General features: G+C 39.9%; 1 protein-coding gene across 1 annotated transcript; it reads left to right on the top strand.

Moving 5' to 3' along the window:
• Positions 1 to 2,992: 2,992 nt before the first annotated feature.
• SLC3A1 (solute carrier family 3 member 1) lies at positions 2,993 to 24,316 on the top strand. Its single transcript, XM_054021999.1, has 10 exons — positions 2,993 to 3,485; positions 5,369 to 5,548; positions 7,498 to 7,652; positions 12,129 to 12,254; positions 15,025 to 15,144; positions 16,132 to 16,256; positions 16,554 to 16,752; positions 19,082 to 19,228; positions 22,685 to 22,801; positions 23,727 to 24,316. The coding sequence occupies exons 1-10, from the start codon at positions 3,056 to 3,058 to the stop codon at positions 24,165 to 24,167; spliced, it is 2,040 nt and encodes a 679-aa protein (XP_053877974.1). The 5' UTR covers positions 2,993 to 3,055; the 3' UTR covers positions 24,168 to 24,316.
• Positions 24,317 to 24,556: the final 240 nt, after the last annotated feature.

The raw sequence follows: 24,556 nt of genomic DNA, 5'->3' as shown, positions 1-24,556 counted from the left end.
ACTTTAGACTTCATAACTTTTTAATGAGAAATAAGATGTACAAATTAAGAGTGCCTATGCTTGCTTGCTTATAATTTTCCAGAAGGTAATAAAAATGAAAATAAAAAAGGCATGTGGATATTTGAGGGTGATTGGTGTGATATTGAGCAAATATGCTGTATCAATTTTGTTTACTGATTAAAATGATTAGTTCTTGTATTAAGGCTTCAAAAGGGATACAGGAAAGTAATGCAAATTAATGCACATTGGAAAACATAATCCCAACTATACATACAACTGATGAGGTCTAAATTAGCTTTTACCACTCAAGAAAGAGATCTTGGAGTCAGTGTGGATAGTTCTCTGAAAACATCCACTCACTGTGCAGCGGCAGCTCAAAAAATCAAACAGAATGTTAGGAGCCATTAGGAAAGGGATAGATGACAAGATATAAAATATCATAATGCCTCTATATAAATCCATGGTATGCCCCCATCTTGAATATTGTGTGCAGATCTGGTCACACCATCTCAAAAGAGATATATTGGAAAAGGTAGAGAGAAGGGCAACAAAAATGATTAGGGGTATGGAACAGTTTCTGTATGACAAGAGATTAAAAAGACAGGGATTTTTCAGTTTGGAAAAGAGATGACTAAGAGGGATACGATAGAGATCTATAAAATCTCGACTGGTGGGGAGAAAGTAAATAAGGAAGTGTTATTTACTCCTTCTCATAACACAAGAACTAGGAGTCACCCAATGAAATTAATAGGCAGCAGGTTTAAAACAAACAAAAGGAAGTACTATGTCACACACTGTACAGTTAATCTCTGGAATTGGTTGCCAGGGGATGTTAGGAAGGCCAAAAATATAACAGGGTTTAAAAAAGAACAAGTTAAATTCATGGAGGATAGGTCCATCAATGGCTGTTAGCCAGGATGGGCAGGGATGCAACCCCATGCTCTGATGTCTCTATCCTCTGTTTGCCAAAAGCTGGGAGTGGATGACAAAGGATGATGGATCACTCAGTGATTGCCTGTTCTATTCATTCCCTCTGAAGCCCTGGCATTGGCCACAGTTGGAAGACAGGGTACTGGGCTAGATGGACCATTGGTTTGACCCAGTATGGCCTTTCTTATGATACCTCAAATCTTGGGATTAGAAATACCTTGCTGTATTATCACCTGATTGTTCTACATTTACATATAAACTTAAACTATGGCTTTAATTGGTATTTGTATATATATTTTGTCTTTCTTTATATATGAATTAGATACAGTCCTCCTGTCAGCTAATTTCTAAGTTATCTGCAAAAAAAACCCTACAGTTTTCTGGTGCCTAAGTAGCCACTGGAATCACTGAAATGGTGCCCCTGGGCTCTTATTATGGCGTGGCTCTGGCTTCCAACCTGGCCAGGGGGCGGGCCCTTGCAGGGAAGAAGAGAAATAGGGGGTGGGGCCCTGTGGCGAGGGGGGTCTAAGCCCTGCACCAGGAAGAGGCTGCCACTGCCACTCTGCACCTGCCCTAGGCTACTATGCCCATGTTAAAAAGTGTGCAGGCATGGCCTTCCCACTTTTACAAGTGTGTGTGTGTGTGGGGGGCCATGGCCCCCTTGGCCCTCCTGGTTACGGTGCCCCTGGCTCTCTGAGTGTGGGACCCAGATGTTCTTTGTACCGAGGGCCCCAATAAATCTTAATTTTGCCCATTATTAAGGAGGGGTTTGTTAGAGTGTCTGTGGATATTGTGGGACTTCTCACTAAACTTTCCAGGAATGGAAAGAAATACAGTATATATTTTTTGTAATGGATTCTGCCACCAGACACCCTGAAGCTACAGCCTTGTCTAATATTGAAGATGAAACAGTGGCTATAATTTTATTCACCATTTTTAGCAGAATAGGTTTTTCCAGAACATGGTTCAAATTTCATGTCTGTAGACTTTAAAAAGTTGTGGCGATTATGTGGAGTGAACCATATGAAGGCTGCTTCCTATCACCCAGAAACTCATGGGCTTGTGGAAAGATTTAATGGAACTTTAAAATCTGTGCTAAGAATGTGGGTCTCCAGACATGAGAGTGACTGGGATGTGTTACTCCTGTATTTGCTATATGCCGACAGAAGTGTTCCCCCAGAGTCTACTGTTTTTTTCTCCCCTTTGATCTCCTGTATGGGAGGCAGGTTAGGTAACCCCTAGATTTGATTCAAGGCTCTTGGGATGGAAGTGCAGAGGAGACAGGACAGCCCATAGAAGATACTCCTGAGGGAATTCTATGCCAAACAATTAAAATTCGGCATACAATATTTTAAAATTCTGCAAATTTTTATTTGTCAAAATAACACTATATAATCGCACCAGTTTCAATTCTTTTGGTAATTTATTTCAAAATACTTGTCAGCAAGTATGTCTGTAGCAATATAGACACAGAAAAAATTCCCCCAGGAGTAGAGAGTTAAAGAAACCCCTATGACAATCCCTATGCTTCCCTCCCCCCTCCCCCCCACAGCCTAGCTGGGGGGCCAGACACTCTCACCCCCTCCTCCCCAGAGCCTAGCTGTGGCCCCCACAACCCAGACACTCACACCCCCAAAGGGCAACTGCAGGCAGAGGTGACTCTGTTTTTTGCCGCCCCAAGCACACCATATTTACACTGGGAAGTTTCTCACTCAATAGATAAGGGACTTGCTAAACAAATGTTTTCGTGCCAGAAGTCCAGGCAAGGCCTCTTCTTTTCATGGTTGCAGTCGGCAATAAAAGTCTAGCTTGGCTAGCATGAGAATGAGCAACTGAAGACATAACTTTGATCAGTTAGTGTAAGAAATAAATCTGAATCCTAATAGAACTAGGCTATGGCCATGCGCCTTTGCAATAGTTTGCCATTTAGCTGAAGACATCTATTATGCAAAAGAATAGGAGCACTTTGTCCTTTTCATCCTCATTGTACTTTGACGGGTCAGTCAGGTTTATTTATAAACCCCAGGCTAATTACCTTGCTTCCCGTTTCACTGAACAAAGGTATGTTGCCACCTCTCCTAGCTTCAGCAAGACTTCTCATAAGGACAAGACGTTCTAACTAAAAATGGCTGAGGAGGAAAGTAAGAGCTTCTCTGTTGAGCTGAGTGAGAAAGGAGGTATAGAAAACAAAGGATTTGTTCAAAATGAGACGCTTAATGAATGCAATGCCAACAGCCAAGAGGAGATACCAGAAACATGCGCTGTTGGCATCAACTCAGCAACTGTGCAGAACCAGGACTGTGAAGTTTTGAAGCCCTTTGCAGGAATGCCTAAGGAAGTCTTGCTTAAATTCTCAAGTCAGGCACGGTACAAAGTCACCAGAGAGATCCTCTTCTGGCTCATAATTGCATCTACACCAGTGCTTGTCGGTGCTACAATTGCAATTGTTGCCGTGTCGCCAAAGTGCCTAGGTTGGTGGCAAGCTAGTCCCATTTATCAGATCTACCCACGTTCATTTAAGGACACCAACAAGGATGGGAATGGTGATCTGAAAGGTAGGTGCTCTACATTTTTGTGACGTTCAGTTCTTGGTAGCATGAAGCTGTATGTATTATATATATTTCTGTTACCACAATCTCTCATTCCCTAAAAAGTGGATTAACAGTAGAGGCAGCCACCTGATTAGAGACAGATGGGATCACAAGTTAGCTAATAACCCACAGGCAGCCAGAACTGTGATTATCATTAACCATCTAATCAAGCTGCTGAGTCTAAACCTTTATCAAAGTAAAAACCTCCCCAAAGTGTGTGCCACTGTTCAGATCTGGAGTTTCGATTTGGCCCATCAGAGAGAGAAAGAGAGAGAATAGCTGCAAAATTGCAATCCAGATTAGAATTTGCCACCAAAATTTGGGGAGTATTTGGAATCCAATGTGTTATTAGACAATCAGTTAATTGCCATTTTGGATTTTGCGCCATAAAAAATCTGAGGGGGAAAGAAACCATTAACAAATGAAAGAGGAAGAAATGCTATTTTTGAGCCGTTAGGGAGACTCAATACAACTGTATCTGATACGGTACATAGATGATGCCAAATATTAAGAACTCAGTTGACTCACAGATTTTACTACAAAAAATGGATAGGAAAAGACAAAAAAATAAAATATATATACAAAAGGTACTAGAACATCATATCTTCTATCAGGAAGTGAAGAACAATGTGTTTCTATAGGTGGATAATCAGTGGTAAGCTGGAGCCGGTTCCCACCGGTTCGCAAGAACCAGTTGTTAAATTTAGAAGCTGGTGTAGAACTGGCTGTTAAAGGGGAGAGCTGGTACACCGTACCGGGGCGGCCTGGCTTCCCCAGGGGGCAATTTAAAGGGCCTTTAAATAGCCACCGGAGCCCCGGGCTGCTGCTGCTACCCCGGTGGCGGAGGGGGGAGGAGAAACTTGCGGGTTCTGGGGGGGGGGGCAGTCGGGGGCAGGATGTGGGTTGGGGTCGGATGGATGGTGGTGGTGGTGAGACAGGCACGTGGGGCTTGTACTCACCGCGCGGTTCCCTACCGGGTCTTCCGCGGCACTTCAGCGGCGGGTCCTTCACTTGCTCCCAGTGAAGGACCTGCCACCAAAAACCCGGACTGAGTGGACCCGGTAGGGAACCAGTTCTTAGGATTTTGGGAGCTCATCACTGTGGATAATATTTGTGACATGCCATGAACATATATTAGTTTTGATTTAAGAGGAGGGAAACTGGCATGATTTAGGGACTGGAGAGAGCATTAGAGTGAGTGGTAGAGAAAAAATACAGGTTAAAAGAAGTGGGGTTTTTACCCACAAAAGCTTATGCCCAAATAAATCTGCTAGTCTTTAAGATGCCACTGGATTCCTCGTTGTTTTTGTGGATACAGACTAACATGGCTATCCCTCTGATAATAGGTTAAAAGAGAATGTCTTCTATCTAACTGGAGGTGAAGCCTAGGGCTTTTTCATTTAAATCACACTTACCTGCTTCTCAGGGTGGTTGTGAGGGTTAACTCACATTCCTTGACAACGAAAATAGAATTCTTTAATCTCAGTATTCCAAAATTGAATGTTATATTTAATGAATGAAAGAATAAAAGCTGTAAGCCAGAGTGTAAATGCTGCTTGAATTAGCATCTTTGTTCTGTTTTTCATGATTAATCTTTTTCAGTTGCTTATTATAGAATAAAGACCTTCAGTTGCCCTCAACCTTTTAACATACTGTGATCTAATACAGCAACACAAAAGTTTTAGGATTCTGCTACCTCTAGCCATAATGGAAGGGAAAGAGATCTCCGCCCATGGACCTGTGTACATCTTCCAGATGGGGGAAACTTAATTTCAACAGAAATGACAACTTTGCCACAGACACATTGTTTTTGTTCTCGTAAAACAGACTTTTTTCTTTATTTACAGGTATCCAAGAAAAACTGGATCATATCATGTATTTAAATATAAAAACAATCTGGATTACTTCTGTTTATAAATCACCCTTAAAAGACTTTGGGTATGGAGTTGAAGACTTCCGGGATGTTGATCCTATGTTTGGAACGATGAGGGATTTCGAAAACCTGATTGCAGCTATACATGACAAAGGTAAACTTGAGCTATGACCAAAAAAAAAAATGCACTGCTCACACATGGAATGTAGATGTACTTTTCTTTTTTTACTTCACATTTTGTTGTTTTGTGTTTCAATTTGTGTGTCTTCCATGGGCAGAAGGGTTCAGAACCTAGCAGATTGAATGGGGATTCTGAATAGGGTTACCAACTTTCTAATGGCAGAAAACCAGACACCCTTGCCCCTCGTCCTCTCCCACCACTTTCCTGAGGCACTGCCCCTTTCTTGAGGCCCCACCCTCCATTCCCTCCATCCCCCCTCCCTTCGTCGCTTGCTCTCCCCAATCCTCACTCACAGGGGGTTGGGGTACAGGAGGGGGTAAGGGCTCTGTCTGGGGTTGCCGGTTCCAGGGTGGGGCCAGAAATGAGGGGTTTGGGGTACAGGAGGGGGCTCAGGGCTGGAGCAGGGGTTGGGGATGCGGGGTGCAGGCTCTGGGAGGGAGTTTGAATGTGGGAGGAGGCTCAGGGCTGGGGCAGGGGGTTGGAGTGCAGGAGGGGGCTCCAGGCTTGGGCAGAGGGTTAGGGTGCTGGAGAGAGTGCGGGCTCTGGGAGGGAGTTTGGGTGTGTGTGTGTGGGGGGGTTGGGGGATATGAGGGTGAGGAGTGTGGGCTCTGGGTGGTGCTTACCTTCCGGGAAGGCTGGCATGTCCTCCGGCTCTGCGTGCCAATCCCGCATGCAGGTGCCACCCTCACACGTAGGTGCTCTCCCCACAGCTCCCATTGGCTGTGGTTTCCAGCCAATGGGAGCTGTGGAGCCGGCGCTTGGGGCGGGGGCAGCACATGGAGATTCTGTGGCCATCCCTATGTCTAGGAGCTGGAGGGACATGTCACTGCTTCCGGGAGCCGCATGAAGCCAGATAGGGAGCCTGCCTGCACCTCCAACTGGACTTTTAGTGGCCCAATCAGCGGTACTGATTGGAGCCACCAGGGTCCCTTTTCAATCGGTTGTTCCGGTCAAAAACTGGTCACCTGGCAAGCCTAGTTCTGAAGGGATGAGTACTGACTGCAGCATTGCAACCCTTTCTATCAATCTTGCAGAACCCTTTCCATTGGGGCTTCATGGAACTTGGCCTATGCAACATTGATGGGAGCTAGGCATGGGAGAGGGAAGCCAGTACTGTAGCATATGGACTCTGTAGATCCTCTAAAATCCACACAGCTCTCATGGCTACTGGTGTTTTGGGATGAAACTTCTTTCACATTCTATGTTGGGGGACAGGCCCTGTTCTCTTTTTGACAGGTTGTATTTATTAGTCCCTGCAGCAATCTTCTGATGACTGAAGCCTGAGATGCTGTCACATCTATCTTTGCATCCATAAGCAATAATGTTCTTGCTGGAGGTAGAAAATTAAATTAAGAAGATTGGGAAAACTTGGGTTCTTTCACTATCGTGACCTCCTTTGTCTATCTGTTTAGACCCCAGTCCCACAAACATTTATACAAGCACTTAACTTCATACAGGTGAGTAGTCCCATTGACTACAAAGGGACTGCTCATGTGTGCTAAGTTAAAGAGATACATAAGTGACTGTAGGATGGGACCTGAGTGTTTGTCTACACTCTAAAGGGTTTCGCTAGTATAGGTTATACCAGTTCCCCAAATTAAATGACCTACACTGAAAAAAGGACTTTTTGCATAACATTTTGGTATAATAGCATCTAAACTCAGACTTTTGCTGACACAGCTATGTTGATCAGTTGTGTGAATCTTCCACTCCCCACTCCCCTTCTTAACTGACAGCTATGCTGGCAAAACTTTTCCATGTAGACCAGGGCTTAGACTCTAAGCCCATTGAGGACAGAGGCCTCTCTTAACTGTATGTCTGTAAAGCCACCAGTGTTATTTTGTCTTCTATGTTAATACTGTAAATTTTGTGACTTGGGATGTTTTGTTTTGATTTGATCTTTCCCACATTTGATTTGTAAGGTTTAAAGGTGATAATGGATTTAATACCAAACCACACAAGTGACAAACACAGTTGGTTTCAGCTGAGTCGCAATCGGACTGGGAAGTATGCGGATTACTACATCTGGCATGACTGTGCACACACTGATGGGACAATCACTCCTCCCAACAACTGGGTAAATACAAGGTTTGGGGTCACCTTCAAATCACAAAATGAATAGGAAAATCACAGCAATGTAGTGAATATGAAACCATTGTGTGGTGGCTGCTGTACACAGCATGTAAACTCAAATATTTTGTTTCATTAGTAACTTCTGCTCGTATATTTGAGATCATCTGAACGTGAATTAAGATACAAGAATAAGACAGTGAGGCAGCATTTCTTTTCTTTGATTTCATTTGGTTTTAATCTGTTCTGATTTCCATTCCTCTCCTTTAATTTTGTATCTAACACATTTTGGTATATGGTAGAGCTGTCAATTAATCGCACTTAACTCAAGCGATTAACACAAAACAAATTAACTAGATTTTTAAAATCGCAGTTTTAATCACTGTGTTAATAATAGAATACCAATTTAAATGTATGATAAATTTTTGGATGTGTTTCTACATTTTCAAATATATTGATTCCAATTACAACACAGAATACAAAGTGTACAGTGCTCAATTTATATTATTATTTTGCTTAAATACTTGCACTTTAAAAAATGGTATTTTTCAATCACCTCATACAAGTACTGTAGTGCAATCTTTATTGTGAAAGTGCAACTTACAAATGTAGAATTATTTTTTTCCACATAACTGCACTCAAAAACAAAACAATGTAAAACTTTAGAGCCTACAAGTCTACTCAGTCCTACTTCTTGTTCAGCCAATCGCTAAGACAAACAAATTTGTTTACATTTATGGGAGATAATGCTTATTTCCAATGTCATCTGAAAGTGAGAACAGGCATTCACATGGCACTGTTGTAGCCAGCGTCACAAGGTATTTACGTGCCAGATATGCTAAACATTCGTATGCCCCTTCATGCTTCGATTTATCTTTTTTACAGTGCAAATATTTATATTAAAAATAATAATATAAAGTGAGCACTTTACATCTTGTATTCTGTGTTGTAAATGAAATCTATATATTTGACTATGTAGAAAATATTTATCATAAATTTAAATTGGTATTCTATTATTGTTTAACAGTGCGATTAGAACTACCATTAATCGTGACTTTTTTAAATCTCATGATTAATCATGATTATTTCTTTTAATCATTTGACAGCCCTAGTATATGGGCATTCCATTTGGGAAGCTTCTTACCAGCTGTCCTTTATGCATGCCAACTGTGATGTCAGAAAAACAAACCAGCACATTGCTGGATTATTGCTTTCCTTTCCTAGCCTTCCTAGCAGGCCAAGATACTGGAAATTGGCTTATCTACTTATTTTCCATGTTTTAATTGGAAATCCAACCATTTGCATCTTCTAAACACATGAGCTAGAAACCTACACAGCAACAGTTTTGAGAAATATCTTGAATATTGTCTCAGATCTAACCCACATACAGCTGATGACTTTATTATTCTCAAATATTCACTGTTGCTGATATTTCAATAGAGGCTGTTATGTCAGTTGAGGCTTTGTAGAAACAAGTTTCACAAAACAAGTTTCATATGTCGAATAGAAATGCTCCCATAAAATTAAAGAAAATTCTCAATGAAAACCTGCTTTTAAAAAACATGAATCCTTCCCCTGAGCATTTATAACACAGACATACCAGCATTATACTGGTTTGTGAGAACTGAAAATGAAATTGACTGTAAAGAAAAAGTGAAACTGACTAGTTTATTTTCATTGTCTAACCTGAGAGAAATGCAAAAAGTAAACAATAAACATAGTTATTTAAAATCCAGTTTACTTTTCACAATTATTTTCAGTGTTTATTTTCTAAGTTGTTACTAGTAACAGCAATGTAACAGCTGCTTGTTAGCAACAAAAATAATAAATAAGGCTATTTTTTAAAAAGGTATGAAGTTTAACTGTACAGTCTCCCTTTAAAACTTAGTGCCACAAAAAAGGCTTACCATTTCTCTCCATATCTTTTTCTCACAGACTAACAGGAAAGAAAGTCCAGCTCAACATATTGCAAGCTCATCATGTATTTTATAGGTCTGTCAATTAATTGCGGTTAACTCATGCGATTAAGTAAAAAAATATTAATTGTGATTTAAAAAATTAATTGTGATTAATTGCAGTTTTAATTGCACTGTTAAACAATAGAATACCAATTGAAATTTATCAAATATTTTGGATGTTTTTCTACATTTGCATATATATATTGTATTCTGTGTTGAAATCAATGTGTATATTATTTTTATTACAAATATTTGCACTGTAAAAATTATTTTAAAAAAATAGTATTTTTTCAATTCACCTCATACAAGTACTTTAGTACAATCTCTTTGTCATTAAAATATAACTTACAAATGTAGATTTTTTTGTTACATAACTGCACTCAAAAACAAAACAATGTAAAACTTTAGAGACTACAAGTCCACTCAGTCCTACTTCTTGTTCAGCCAATCGCTAAGACAAACAAGTTCGTTTACATTTACAGGAGATTCTGCTGCCCTTTTCTTATTTACAGTGTCACCAGAAAGTGAGAACAGGCATTTACATGGTGCTTTTGTAGCTGGCATTGCAAGATATCTACATGCCAGATATACTAAACATTCATATGCCCCTTCATGCTTTGGCCACCATTCCAGAGGACATGCTTCCATGCTGATGATGCTTGTTAAAAAAATAATGTGTTAATTAAATTTGTGACTGAACTCTTTGGGGGAGAATTGTACGTCCTCTGCTCTGTTTACCCGCATTCTGCCATATATTTCATGTTACAGCAGTCTCGGATGATGACCCAGCACATGTTGTTAATTTTAAGAACACTTTCACTGCAGATTTCATAAAACGCAAAGAAGGTACCAATGTATGAGATTTCTAAAGATAGCTACAGCACTTGACCCAAGTCTAAGAATCTGAAGTGCCTTCCAAAATCTGAGAGGGATGAGGTGCGGAGCGTGCTTTCAGAAATCTTAAAAGAGCAACACTCCGATGCAGCAACTACAAAACCCGAACCACCAAAAATGAAAATCAACCTTCTGCTGGTGTCACCTGACTCAGATAATGAAAATGAACATGCGTCGGTCCGCACTGCTTTGGATTGTTATCGAGCAGAACGCGTCCTCAGCACTGACGCATGTCCCCTTGAATGGTGGTGGTTGAAGCATGAAGGGACATATGAATCTTTAGTGCATCTGGCATGTAAATATCTTGCGACGCCAGCTACAATGGTGCCACGAGAATGCCTGTTCTCACTTTCAGGTGACATTGTAAACAAGAAGTGGGCAGCATTATCTATTGCAAATGTAAACAAACTTGTTTGTCTGAGTGATTGGCTGAACAAGAAGTCAGACTGAGCGGACTTGCAGGCTCTGACGTTTTTCGTTGTCTTGTTTTTGAGTGCAATTATGGAACAAAAAAAAAATCTACATTTGTAAATTGCACTTTCATGACAGAGACTGCACTACAGTACTTGTATGAGGTAAATTGAAAAATACTATTTCTTTTGTTTTTTTACAGTGCAAATACTTGTAATAAAAATTAATATAAAGTGAGCACTGTACACTTTGTATTCTGTGTTGTAATTGAAATCAAAATATTTGAAAATGTACAAAACATCCACAAATATTTAAATAAATGGTACTCTATAATTGTTTAACAAAGTGATTAATCGCAATTCATTGTTTTAATTGCCTGACATCCCTAGTATTTTATTAATAGTCCTTTTAATTACTGTTGAAATTCTTAGAAGAACCTATATTGCTTGTACAAAATATACTAGGCTTGGGAAATCATTAAGCAGATTTTATGATGTTTGGTGAGCAATTTCGGAATTTGAGCAAATAAATATTTATATAATATGAGATTGACCAAGCACAAATAGGTCTATTAAAGGTGATAAATACCAGGGTATAGGCAGAAGTGTACTAGGGTAGTTGATTTGCATATGAAGGATCATATATAGCAGCTGGTTATGTCTTTGCAGGTTAAATAAGTTTGTAGTAGTAGGTGAAATATATGGAAATTGTTTTATAGTTGTGGATGAGATTTATACTTGTATGTAAATATGAATTTATTAGGTTAATATTAAGGAATGTTAATGTTAAGGAAAAACATCTCTCCTTTAAATGAGGGTATTTTCTGTTTACGTTTATTCATGAAAAAATAAAAAGTTAAAAATAGAGTAGGCTGAGTAATATTAAATTCCGTTTTTTAGTCATTCGTGATTTGAAGATGCACTGAGTACATGCAGCTCCTATTGACTTCAATGTTTTTCACGTAACATCCATATATGTTCAGTAAATTGGATTTTAAGTAGTTATATTGCATATTTACTTTTGCATTTCTCTCCTTTGGACAATGAAAATAGACTAATCAGTTTCAGGCCAACTAACTGTTATGGATAGTAAATGAATACTATTTACTAAGTGATGCATGCCTTTCTATATGCTTGTAAAGCACTGTGTAAATTATAATGCTGTGCAAATGCTCATCATTTATTAAGTAATTAATCATCATCATTTTCTTATGTGATCAGGTGAGTGTTTATGGGAATTCCAGTTGGCAATATGATGAGGTGAGAAAGCAATGTTATTTTCACCAGTTTGGGAAAGAACAACCAGATTTAAACTTCCGCAACTCCGCTGTGCTAGAAGAAATCCATGTAAGTATATAATCCACGGCTGCTACTCCAGTAGTAAAGAAACTGTTGGGTTTTATGTTTGTTTTAATTTTTAGAATGTAATTTCTTTATATAGTTGACAATCCAGTGGGAAATAATTCAAGGATTAGTGTCTAAGCAAACAATGCAGACAATGAAGTGTCAACACAAATATACCTGCTTAGGCAAAATGTAAACCATATATTGTAATGCTTCAAGTATCATAGTCTTATCTTTGAAGAGTCTCCTTCTAATTAAAAAAAAGAGGCAGCCTCCCACTGAAAGAGTCACAGACATTGCAGTACCACAGCCTGTAGTGTTCTGACCATTATTGTATTATACTTTTAAAAGGATTAATCATATAATATCTAGGATCTAGTTTCTATGTGTGAGGCTTGCACAAATGTACACCTCTCCCTGGCTGCTCAGAGCAGACTGCACTCATCTCCTGACTCCTAAGATACAGGACCTACCATGTATTTCTTATAATTGTCTTAACCCAGCAGCAAACAAGTCTCTGCCTCCTTCTGCCCTGGGACTTCTCTACTTGGGTCTCAGTAGCACCATTTCCCTAAAACCCCCTCCTGCTGCCCCAGGACCTTCTCTCTGCTATAGGGCCCAATGTGAAGGGAGTGCTCAGTGGCAGGGCAGGTCTGTGTCGTTAGCCCTGACGCTCTCGCACAGAGCTATGCCAAGCCCTGAAAACCTTGGGATCGGAGAAGTGTCTCACTTCATTGTGACAGCTCTTCCTGAAGCTTTCAAAATATCATGCTTGTGAAGGATTCACACAAGAGATCATTGCCTTCCCCAGCTGCTCAGAGGGAACTCCCCTTACCCACACCCCACAGGTGGGGGAGCTCCCACTTTATCCTCTTCATCTCCCACCCCATCATTGTCCTCTGCACCCCATTCACCTGCAACCCCCAAATCTGTCTCCTGCTCCCCCCAGTGCCCTGCTTCTCCTCACTCCCTCCTTCACTTCTCAGTGTCTGGGCTGCTCTCAACAGTCTATGTGGCCTGCCTTGCCCCCTGAATCACAGAGTGGCAGGCATTTTGCCTTTGGGCCTGGCTTTAACCTCATTGAAAATAGTGGGAGGTGGCAGCCAACTTTATTAAGAGCAGCCTGACTTCCAGGCGCAGTTAAAGTATAGGAAAATGGCAGCCATCTTGTTGGCTTCAGCTCCACTGACAGTAATAGGAGAAGGTGCCATTTTGAATAAGGAAAAATTCATGAGTTGGCACCTGTCGTTGTGTATTCATGAAAAGTTAAGACTATAGCCCCAAATCGTTAGAGGGGTGCTCAAATCATGACAGTTGGCAATACTGCACATCCTAGAGTGTCTGGACTAGAACAGTCTGATACATTTCAGAAGTGCTGCTGAGCATCACTAACATCTGTCAGTATGTTAAAGAACAAGAAAACAGTAGGTTAGTGTTTTAAAATGAAGCTCTATTTCGAAAGGCTGGTGCTTTGTGACTTAATAGGAGACCAAAGTCTGAAATCTTTTACATTCTGTGAGGATAAACCAAACAGGGGAAGCAGGAACAGTCAAGCTTTACCAACACCCTGCCAATGTGCCACAGCCAACCTCTGTGTATAAAGGTAGTTCAGTCTCCATGGCCCAAACCATCCTCGGTGTTTTTGTGCTGGTTCTAATTGAGAGGTTTTTACAATATACACAACTGCTCAGATGAGACCTCTTTCAGTGCATGAAATCACCATAGAGGCTGTTGACATGAATACCTGAGGTTGTTTTCAGAATTACTATAAAGGGACAAGCAATTCAATAAAATGGAGTATGTATTGACCTAATAAAATCAGTGAATCTTTAACATGGACTAGTTGAATTCCATCATATTTTTGATCGAAGTCCTGGCTTGTGCAAGTATATTGTATATGTAATAATAATAAATGACAGCACTGTGTGCATAATCTATTTTTATTACTTAGTTGAAAGATATTGTTTGGCACATAGTAACATTTACACAGATTGCTGCAGGGGGATTAAACTTTGGACTCATCTGTTAAAATATAGGACCATTAAAATTATAGTAATAAAATAACCATGCAAGCATGATGTACTTTTACTGATAATAGCTAAACTCTGAATTTGATAAAGAAACCACAGATCCATAACTCTTAACTTAGGTAATCATTTTTCATTTTCCAGAAAATAAATCTGAATTATTTTCACATCAGTTAAATAAGAGAGAACAGATTTAGGAAGTGTTGTTGTGTAAAAGAAAACCTGGTGTCAAAAGGTCTGTGCAGAACAATGAACATTTGTCTCAATATGTTCTAATTGTCTGCATCTTGATGAGTGTACCCCAGTCATAGAGCTTAGCAGAATCAGCATTCTTTACCCTCTGTTCCTCTTGATTAGGTATTTACAAACTGTTATAAGGCCCAGATTCTTTGATAGACTAGATCAAAAGTGGCTTCCTGTGAGCTATGTGTTTTTCTGTTCCCTGTCCCCCTTGAATGCTTGGGGCAGTCACGGCTGTATGTCTATTATGGTAGAAAAATAATTCAAATATTTCCATTTTAGTAAGACAAAGTCAGCCATAGATAGTAGCTTCAATCTAAAATGGTCAGCTTTAACCTTACTAAAACTTTAAATTTAAAAACTATGTATTGTTATATAATGTTATATTATATAGTGTTATATTAGAATGTATTATGTATTTAATAAATTATGTGCAATGTATTTGATTTAAATTAATATTTGGAAAGTGGTTGACTCATCAAGAATTATCTTCATTTTATGTTTAGGATATTATCAAATTTTGGCTTGGCAAAGGCATCGATGGGTTTAGTATCAACACTGTTAAATTTCTTCTTGAAGCAACACACCTGAGAAATGAACCTCAAGTGAATAAATCCCAAAATCCGGTAACACATTTTCTGTTTTGAATTTGTTTGCTCCTTATTGTCTTTGGAGATGCATTTATCACTAATACATTTCCCCTTTGAATTGCTAATGGGATTCACTCTTTTTTTTCGGGTAGGTTTTGCATTGAAATGTGTACAGATGAGCTTCAGAAATATATGACTAATTATTTATGGAACTTGCTTTTAGTGGGGCTGTGGGCCCAATAAAGTCAGGAGATGATGCCAACACTGAGAGGCAATAATATTACTGAGTTGACAGAAAGATGTGCATCTTGTTGACTTTGCAAGTCACTACAAGAATCTTATTTATATTGCTTCTGCCTGGAATCTGGTATTCAGCAGCATCTACTGTATGTGTCATGATCACTGGTGTAAACTGGGTTATATAGATTATTCCTCATTTAGATTGATGTGTTCCCCAAATATTTAGCCCCTCGTCTAGCACAGCATTAGATAAATAACTAATGAAGATACAGCACCAAAACTCTGCCATTAATGTATTATTTAAATGATTCACTATTTCAGATAGATATTTGGAAATAACTGTATTCCCCATAGGGCCACAATACTTGCTATCTTTACTCACAATGAGCGGTATCTTATTTTGTGAGTAGTCCCACTGAAATCCTCAGGGAGCAAAACATTAGTAAAGGTGGCAGAATCAGGGCCTCATTCATCAAAGTCTGTTTCTAGGGAGTAGAGGCTTGGGGCAGTGAGTGGTGCAATCTCTCTCCCCTCTGCAGTCAAGCCAGCTTCAGGGCATGGGAAAGGAAATGCCAGGAGTGTGGGCTACTTTGTATCTTCTTTGCAGCACTATAGTCTCAGGTGAAGAGGAAACAAGAGTAGGTAATATCATCATGCCCCCAGTTTGCTAACAGACTCAAGTAAAACATTATCTGAAGTGGTGCACTGTCTTTTGAAAAAACTTTGGAAAGTGTAATTCAATGAACAATAGGTCTAATGCAAAATGTTGCATTCTTCTTCAAGGAGAGTATCTCAGCATATTCTGAGCTGTATCATGACTACACCACCACCCAAGTCGGCATGCATGATATTGTCCGCAGTTTCCGGCGCACCCTGGATAAATTCAGCAATGAGCCTGGCCGATACAGGTAACTCAGTTTGTTAGCATAGCTGTATTGAATTTTCCCTCTAATGCTAAAGGCACAATCTCACCAGTGGATAAACAGGTTTGTCATGGTAAGATGCTTTTGCAAGAATATCAGCCATTAATAGTGACATATAGGTATGTGATATATAGAAAGAAAAATAAATTCTTTTTAAAAACAATGCTAAATTATTAGCTATGTCAAGGTCCATTCTAATTCCATGCAATTCTGAAAAAACTCTGAATGAACACAGTTTCCATTTTCTTTTTTAAAAGAACCCACTTGTGTGCTCCTTTGTAGGTTTATGGGAACTGAAGCCAATAACCAGGAAAACATCGAAGCAACAATGATGTATTATGGAACATCTTTTATCCAAGAATCAGATTTCCCCTTCAACTTCTACCTAATTAACATGGAAAACCTCTCAGGAAATAGTATTTTTGAAACTGTGTCTTTGTGGATGAAGAATATGCCCAAAGGAAAATGGCCAAATTGGGCGGTAAGAGTTCAGACATTTAAATGGCATGTTCCTGCTCCTATTACAGCCCACAGCAAAGCTCTCATTGGAGTAAGATCAAGCCCAAAATAACCGTAGCTGTTGTATCTGTGGAATCTACCATGTTCTCTCAGTACACTATAGCAATGGCTGTAGCGGGTCCATGTTATCCATCCTAAGCATATTTACAGGAGTGTGATAGTATTTTTGCCTAGTTTTAAACATAATCATCAGGCACACTGTTTTATTCTTTCAAGATAATATTCCACTCCCCTTTCCCTGGCCAAACAGGGTTTGTGCCAGGAACGATGTGGGGTTTGGGAAAGGCGACAGAATCCACCTCCAAACCCTCAGGCAAATTTGAAACAGCTCCAGACTGCTTCCATGTCAGCTGCTGCAGCTCTGGGACTGGAATAGAGGCTCTGACCCTATGCACCTTCTACCTAAGGGATTGTGGCCTCTGACTCTACCTGTGCATAAAGTGGCTCCACCCCTGCCTCTCTTTTCCCCCATGTTGGCCTGTGGTGCAAGCCAAGCTGCCCAAGTGTGCCTGCACCTTGGACGTCTACCTCCAGTGCAGTGGAATCACCATAACCCCAAAGTGCTGAGGGGCTTCCATTGATCCTGTCAGGGTTCCTTCCCGACTCTGAACTCTAGGGTACAGATGTGGGGACCCACATGAAAGCCCCCTAAGCTTATTTACCAGCTTAGGTTAAAACCTGGTACTCTGCCACCACCAAGTGATTTAACAAGAAACAGGGAAAGGACCACTTGGAGTTCTTCTTCTCCCAAAATATCCCCCCAAGCCCTTACACCCCCTTTCCTGGGGAGGCTTGAGAATAATATCCTAACCTATTGGTTACAAAGTGATCAAAGACCCAAACCCCTGGATCTTTGGACAATGGAAAAATCAGTCAGGTTCGTAAAAGAAGGATTTTATTAAAAAGAAAAGGTAAAAATCATCTCTGTAAAATCAGGATGGAAAATAACTTTACAGGGTAATCGGATTCAAAGAGCCCAGAGGAACCCCCTCTAGCCTTAGTTTCAAAGTTACAGCAAAACAGGGATAAACCTCCCTCTAGCAAAGGAATATTCACAAGTTGAGAAAAACAAAGATAAACTAATATGCCTTGCCTGGCTATTACTTACAAGTTTGAAATATGAGAGACTTGTTCAGAAAGATTTGGAGAACATGGATTGATGTCCAGTCCGTCTTAGTCCCAAGAGCGAACACCCACCAAAACAAAGAGAACAAACAAAAGCCTTCTCCCTGCCCCCAAGATTTGAAAGTATTTTGTCCCCTTATTGGTCCTTTGGGTCAGGTGTCAGCCAGGTTACCTGAGCTTCTTAACCCTTTACAGGTAAAAGGATTTTGATGTCTCTGGCCAGGAGGGATTTTTTATAGTATTGTACACAGGAGGGTTGTTACCCTTCCCTTTATAGTTATGACAGCTCCTATTATAATGGATGAATGCCACCCTCACAAAACCAGCACTACACAGCAGAAAAAATAAGTGTGGTCAGCAAAGCAAACATTGGCAGAAAGACATGAGAACTGTAACTGAGGGTGTTTGTGTTAGAATGGAAGACACTGTTGGCTGGGATGCTAATATATCAGCATTGTTTACTTCTGTCTGTCATGCTGTTGGCAGTATTTCCAGATTTCAGTTGTCAGGCAGAAAATTGTACTGATACAAAAATATTCAAATATTTCCCCTTGAGGATATGGAAATGAAAGAAAAAAGCCAAATGTAATAGTTTGCATTGTAGGATTTAATGTAGAAAACCTTTGAAAATGTAAGAAAAAAGATAATATAAAATGGATGTGATGATCAAAGGATGCCTTAATATATCAATGCATCCTGAGATTTATAGTTAACATTTTGTTACATTAAAAAAACCCCACCTCTTTTACTTAATATGATAAGATCTCACTCTGCATTCAGTGATAATGGAATAGATTTGCTACCGTTATACTGTACAGAGCAACATCTCTTGGGGGAGGGGCGGGAGGGAAGCAATAGTAAAACAGTTATGCTACTGAGCACTCTTATCATAAAGCATGTAAGTGCTTGGACAATACAATAGAAATATATATGAAACTTTTCCTCTGGGGCTACTATACATCACTTCACAAGGGAACAGAGACAGATTTTCCTCACTTACACCTCTATAAATGCAGAGGAATTCCACTAGTTTAAATGAAGTTACTTCGTGTTTACATTGATGTAAATGAACAGAACTTGTATTAGACCAATGCAATATGGATGTATTTAGTTCTAGTATGGACCTTTATTCTTGTATTTTGATATAAGAAATTATTTTTGTGTAGGTTGGAGACCCTAGCACTGCTCGAATTACGTCTCGGATTGGAAAAGAATACACTAATGTCATAAATATGCTCCTTTTAACTCTTCCTGGGACACCTACAACTTATTATGGTGAAGAAATAGGAATGGAAAATATTGCAACTGAAAATGTGAGTGAAGGACTTATAAATTCAAATCCCCTAAGCAGCCCTATTAGTTCTGAGTACACAGAATTTTCCAACAAAACAGTAACTTTTGTTTAATTAAGCACATATATTTCTCATTCCATTCCCAACCACTGTCCTGTTTCTAAAATAATCTTTCCCCAGTTAAAGGGGAGCAACCACTTGATTATTCTCATTTATTATTATCTCCATGAAAAGTCAGCATTGAGTAGGAGTATTCTGAATGGCAGATGTTCCTCCTTTATTGGTTTCTTACTCACTCACTATGGGAGAGAACTAAGTGTGTGAGAGAACCAGAGTAGCTTCATCTCCTCATGCCCCTGCACAGAGCTAGTAGTTATCCAGCCCTAGATGACCTGAGCACAAGGACTGCATGTGAATAACAGCAATGGTAGGACTAGCCTTCCCAAAGGAGGCTCCTCTGCTCACTGCCCCCAGCCCCTGTAGGGCTGAAGGAAGTATATGGTGTTAAAGGGTGTAGTAGAATAAAATATACAATGCATTCTCGTGGCTAATAGTGATAATACACATCTAGGCACCAAAGCATCTGCCTTGGATGCTGAAGAGAGTTCTGTGTTGAGGCAAAGAGTTTCAGTGACAAACCCACCTTTTCCCCTGACCCCTTCAAGTGGATTAATGAGGCCTTCTAGCAGTTAAATCTTTTCAGGAAAACTTTGCCTTTCCTTCCTATATGCTGACAAAGCTTTTCAAGGGCTTTATTACTACAGATCCCAGAGCCTTGTCTGCTGCAAACACAAAGCTGCTTCTTAGAAAGGTCTCACCCTTTGGCACAGCCCTCTCTCTCTGGGGTTTCAATGGCCATCCAATTCTGAGCCCTGGGCCACAGGAGGGAAGGAAAGGTTTTCTTTAACCCTCAGAGACAGGACTCATGAGCAGGGTCTCTGAGAAAGGAGGAGTCATTTGCTGAGGTACACTTTTGCAGCCATGAAAATTTACTCCTGGGGGAATTCTGCACCATAAAATTAAAAATTCTGCACACAATATTTTAAAAATCTGTAAATTTTATTTACCAAAACAACACAATATAATTACACCAGTTTCAATTATTTTGGTAATTTATTTCAAAGTACCCATCAGCAAGTATGTCTATAACAGACAAAAAAAATTCAGGAAATTTTTTGATGAATAGATTCCTTACTAGGCATACTAATACAGAACTCTAAGTAATAATTCATTTAAATGACAATACAGAACCATATTTCCTGCACCCCTCAGAAGCAGTGCAAATGCTTGAGGGAGTTGGGGGTAACAGAGGAGTTGAGGGAGAGGGAAGTAATTGCTGGGAAAGAGTCTGGATGTGAACTTGGAGGGTTGCTGGGTATATGGGTGGGAAAAGTATAGAACAGGTTGTTTTGGGGGGGGGCAGAGAGGGATTGTTAGGGAGCCTCCCCCATGCAGACCCTGGCTTACCCTTAGCATCTCCCATTCAGTCAGACACATCTGCCCCTGTCCCCCTCAGCTAGTCCCCTGCCCATGTGTCTGTGCCCCCCACTCAGCCAACCCCCTTCTCCCATGTGGCCCTAAACCCCCCCCATTCCCACATGTTCCTGCACCTCCACTCCCGTACAGTCCCTGCCCCAGTCCGTCCTCCCACACTAGCCCTAATGAACCCATCTTTGACCCCCCCAGCAGCCCCATGTATCCACACTGTCTGTCTCTCCATATTCCCTGTCTCCTGATGTCGCCCCACCAGTGCTGTGAAGAAGGCAGGCTCTTTCTCTTCCCTTTGGGTGCTGGGGCTGGCAGGGGATTGGTTGCTCTGTTCTAGTGCCACAGTGGCCCCTTGTGGGCAAAAGTCAGAACTGCAGCAACTTTCCAGGGGGAAAAAAGATTACGTGTGGTACAGAATTCCTGCAGGAGTAACAACTGAAGCCCCAGGAGATAAACTGAATGAGGTGAGGGAGCATTACAGGGTACAGACATCTGGGACTGGTGGTTATCCTGCCTGTCAGAACATGTGAGCAGGAGAAACCCAGTACCTATATTGCCACAGAAAGGAAAGTGGTACAGCTGGTCAAAATTTTCCTAACAGTTTTTCACAGAGAAAGGCCTTTTTTACACACACCCCCACACACACCCTTACCCTTTTTTTGGTGAAATTGCTGAAATGTGTGTGAGAAATATTTCATGTTTTTAAAATTTTACAAAGTTTATCAAATCATTGCAAATGTTGCTAGAGCTTTTGGTAATTTAGAGAAGGTGTTCAATCATATATTCAATAAAATTTTTGAAAAAATATTGAAAAACAGTCAGGAAATGTTTTTGAAAAAGTCTATTTTTAACTTTTCAAAACGAAACTTGGAAGTTTTCACAAAGCTAGCTTTTCATTTTTGATCAGCTGTAATAATTTGTTTTGCAACATACAACACAACTGTCACACTTCTCAAAATTTTAAATAATTCCTTACGTTTTGCAAGCAAGTTTTGACATGTTTTTCATTTACCTGTTACCGACCATGAGTTCTAAGAGTATATCTTGCACTTGAGGAGGGAATCCTACAAAAGGACTGATATACACCTCTAGCCCAATATAATGCTGTCCTTGGGAGCCAAAAAATCTTACCGCATTATAGGTGAAACCGCGTTATATCGAACTTGCTTTGATCCGCCGGAGCACGCAACCCCTCCCCCCTAGAGCGCTACTTTACTGCATTATATCCGAATTCATATTATATCGGGTCACGTTATATCGGGGTAGAGGTGTATTGAAAACTGTAATATATTTACAAAGCACTCATCAGGACAGATTACATTTTCTCAGATAATTAGAGCTAAATATAAAATACACTGTAGAACTGTTAACAAGCATGGATACGCTACTGAATAAGGTACTTACAGTCTTCAAATTTAATATAAACTTTGATTATTCAAATATTAGTACAGTATCTCTTTCCAGGATACAGATCACCTCATACATCCACTAACGGCATTTCTATCTGTCAAAGAATTTATATGGTCCTCATTACTATAAAATCTGACCACCTAATAATTATTAATAGCTTTTTATCCTCACACCTCTTCTGGGCAGGGTAGGCAAGTATTATCCCCATTTTACAGATGGGGAACTGAAGCACAGAGTAGATTAAGTAACTTCCCAGAAGTCACACAGAAAATCTGCGTCTGAGCTGGGAATTGAACACAGGTCTGCAGCACTCAGTCCAGTGCCAAATCCATTACACAGTTTTTCCTCCCCCTTTCAGTGATAGCTTTTGATTCTCTCTCTTCATGATCCCCCTACACTTGTGGGATTTTTAATTACTTCCTGTAAAGCTTTAGGTCTAGGACCTAATTAAAGTCCCCTATAAAATGAAATAATCTTGACATGACAGAGAAGCTTGAGCAAAAGATTGTTAATTGGATCATTCTTTAGCACATTAACGAGGATGTTTTTGAATGGTGCCCAATACTCTCTTATTTTTAGGTGACCTTCCCAGAGAAGTCACCCATGCAGTGGAATGGCAATCTTCATGCCGGCTTCAGTGAGGGTAACTTAAGCTGGTTACCTGTTAATCTGGACTACCAAAATGTAAATGTCGAAGTAAGTATTTAAATTAAAGGACACAGTCGTATGGGTTACAAAAAAATGCTAGCAAAATAGCTTCAGCTAAATGAAGCTCTAATTTGTTTTGATTACTGGAATGTGGCAGTTTAACTAAGTTAAAACTAAAACCAAGAAAAAACAAATCTGTGGAAGAAAAATGGTAAAAAATCTTATTGCAACAGCAAAGGCTATTTTACCACCCCTCATTTAACCAGAAAAATATGGTGATATTGAAGTGATTTTTTTTTAGTCTAATTCATTTAATCTTTCAACATTAATCTGAAATCTACCCACTCCCATTTTAATTTAGATTAATACAAGTAGGCTTTGTTAAACTTAGCAGGAAAATAAGATGGATGCATTTCTAGGTTTGCATATGTTGTTCTGTCTAAGACCAAACTTGACAGTTGCTGTTACACCAAGTAGGTCAAGTACTGGTATTGTTGATCTACAACAGTAAACAACAGCAAAGAAAAAACACTTGAAACTAATCCATTGGGGTTGCTTCTGCAGCTCTGAAGTCAGTGGGAGCAAAATCAAGTCCTTGATGCTGAATGCTCTGATTCCTTGGTATGGAATGCTTTGCTGACAAAAAGTGTATGAAGCGCAATGGAAGGAGCAAAGACAGTTGTAGGAGAAGGAGACATGGCTATCATCATGGGTGGAGTGGCAAATGTGGACAATATGGGGAGAGATGGGGTAGATAAGTATATGGAGAGGCAGAGTTGTGAAGGTCCCCAGAGGTTGAGGACAAATAGCTTCAACTTGAATCTGTGGAAGGATTTGCAGTGGGGGCTGAGAGTCTGAAAGCTGGGAAGATAATCTTAGCAGATGTGGTAATCACAAAGTAACATTTCCAACATTTAATGAGGAATAAATGACTACGGTAATGATGTGACTTTTTTTTTTTTTTTTTAAACAGGTTCAAAAGACTCAACCTAACTCAACACTGAATCTATATCGAGAGCTAAATTTACTTCGCAACAATGAGCTGCCCATTCATAGGGGATGGATGTGCTACATTTGGAATGACAGCAATGTTTTTGTGTATCTGAGGGAATTAGATGGATTAGACAAAGTCTTTATAATGGTTCTCAATTTTGGACAGGAATCAATCATAGACCTGAAAGCTGTAGTTTCTGAGCTTCCGTCTGAAGCTACCATAAGGCTAAGCACTAATTTTAGCAACACTGGTAAAGTTGTAAATACCAAAACAATTAAAACTGAAAAGGGGGAAGGAATTGTCCTTGAGTATAAAACAAGGAAGACAGTTCATACTATGGAAACTTTCCAAGGGAAGTGTTTTGTGGCTGAAAAAGCATGTTATTCTAGTGCCTTGAATATACTCTACATGCATTGCTAAGCGCTAGGGCATGTAGGAAATTTTGTTTTATGCATTTAAGGCAGGAAAGGTTGATTTCAGGTAAATACTGTGAATAGTGTGGCAATGGCTTTTTAAACTTGCTGGTTTTTGTATTAAATGAACAGCAGCCCATAAACAAACTAATATGGCTTAATTGTCTGGCCTCTTTTATTGGTGTGTGAGCAATGGTGGTGAGTGGAGGGCAGAAGGTGCTTAGCTTAAGGGCAACCAACTAACCAACAACCACGGAGGCTAGAGTTTCCAGAGGGATTGTGAACAGGCACAAGGAAAGGTAAGGATCCTCCCCTGTAAAGCCATCCCTGGGGCTGGTCCATTCCAGATAAGTATTTGTTCAAGGGTAGAACACTAGCCATATGCCTATAGGGCTC

The sequence above is a fragment of the Malaclemys terrapin genome, chromosome 3 (genome assembly GCF_027887155.1).
Source record: "Malaclemys terrapin pileata isolate rMalTer1 chromosome 3, rMalTer1.hap1, whole genome shotgun sequence".
Taxonomy (NCBI): Eukaryota; Metazoa; Chordata; order Testudines; family Emydidae; genus Malaclemys; species Malaclemys terrapin.
This window is presented reverse-complemented; position numbering and strand designations above follow the sequence as displayed.

Bases quoted from the DNA above. Each gene is read 5' to 3' on its own strand.
- SLC3A1 (XM_054021999.1), top strand. From the start codon at position 3,056: ATGGCTGAGGAGGAAAGTAAGAGCTTCTCTGTTGAGCTGAGTGAGAAA. The intron at 7,653-12,128 runs GTAAATACAAGG...TTATGTGATCAG, and splicing joins TCACTCCTCCCAACAACTGG to GTGAGTGTTTATGGGAATTC. The intron at 19,229-22,684 runs GTGAGTGAAGGA...TCTTATTTTTAG, and splicing joins AAAATATTGCAACTGAAAAT to GTGACCTTCCCAGAGAAGTC.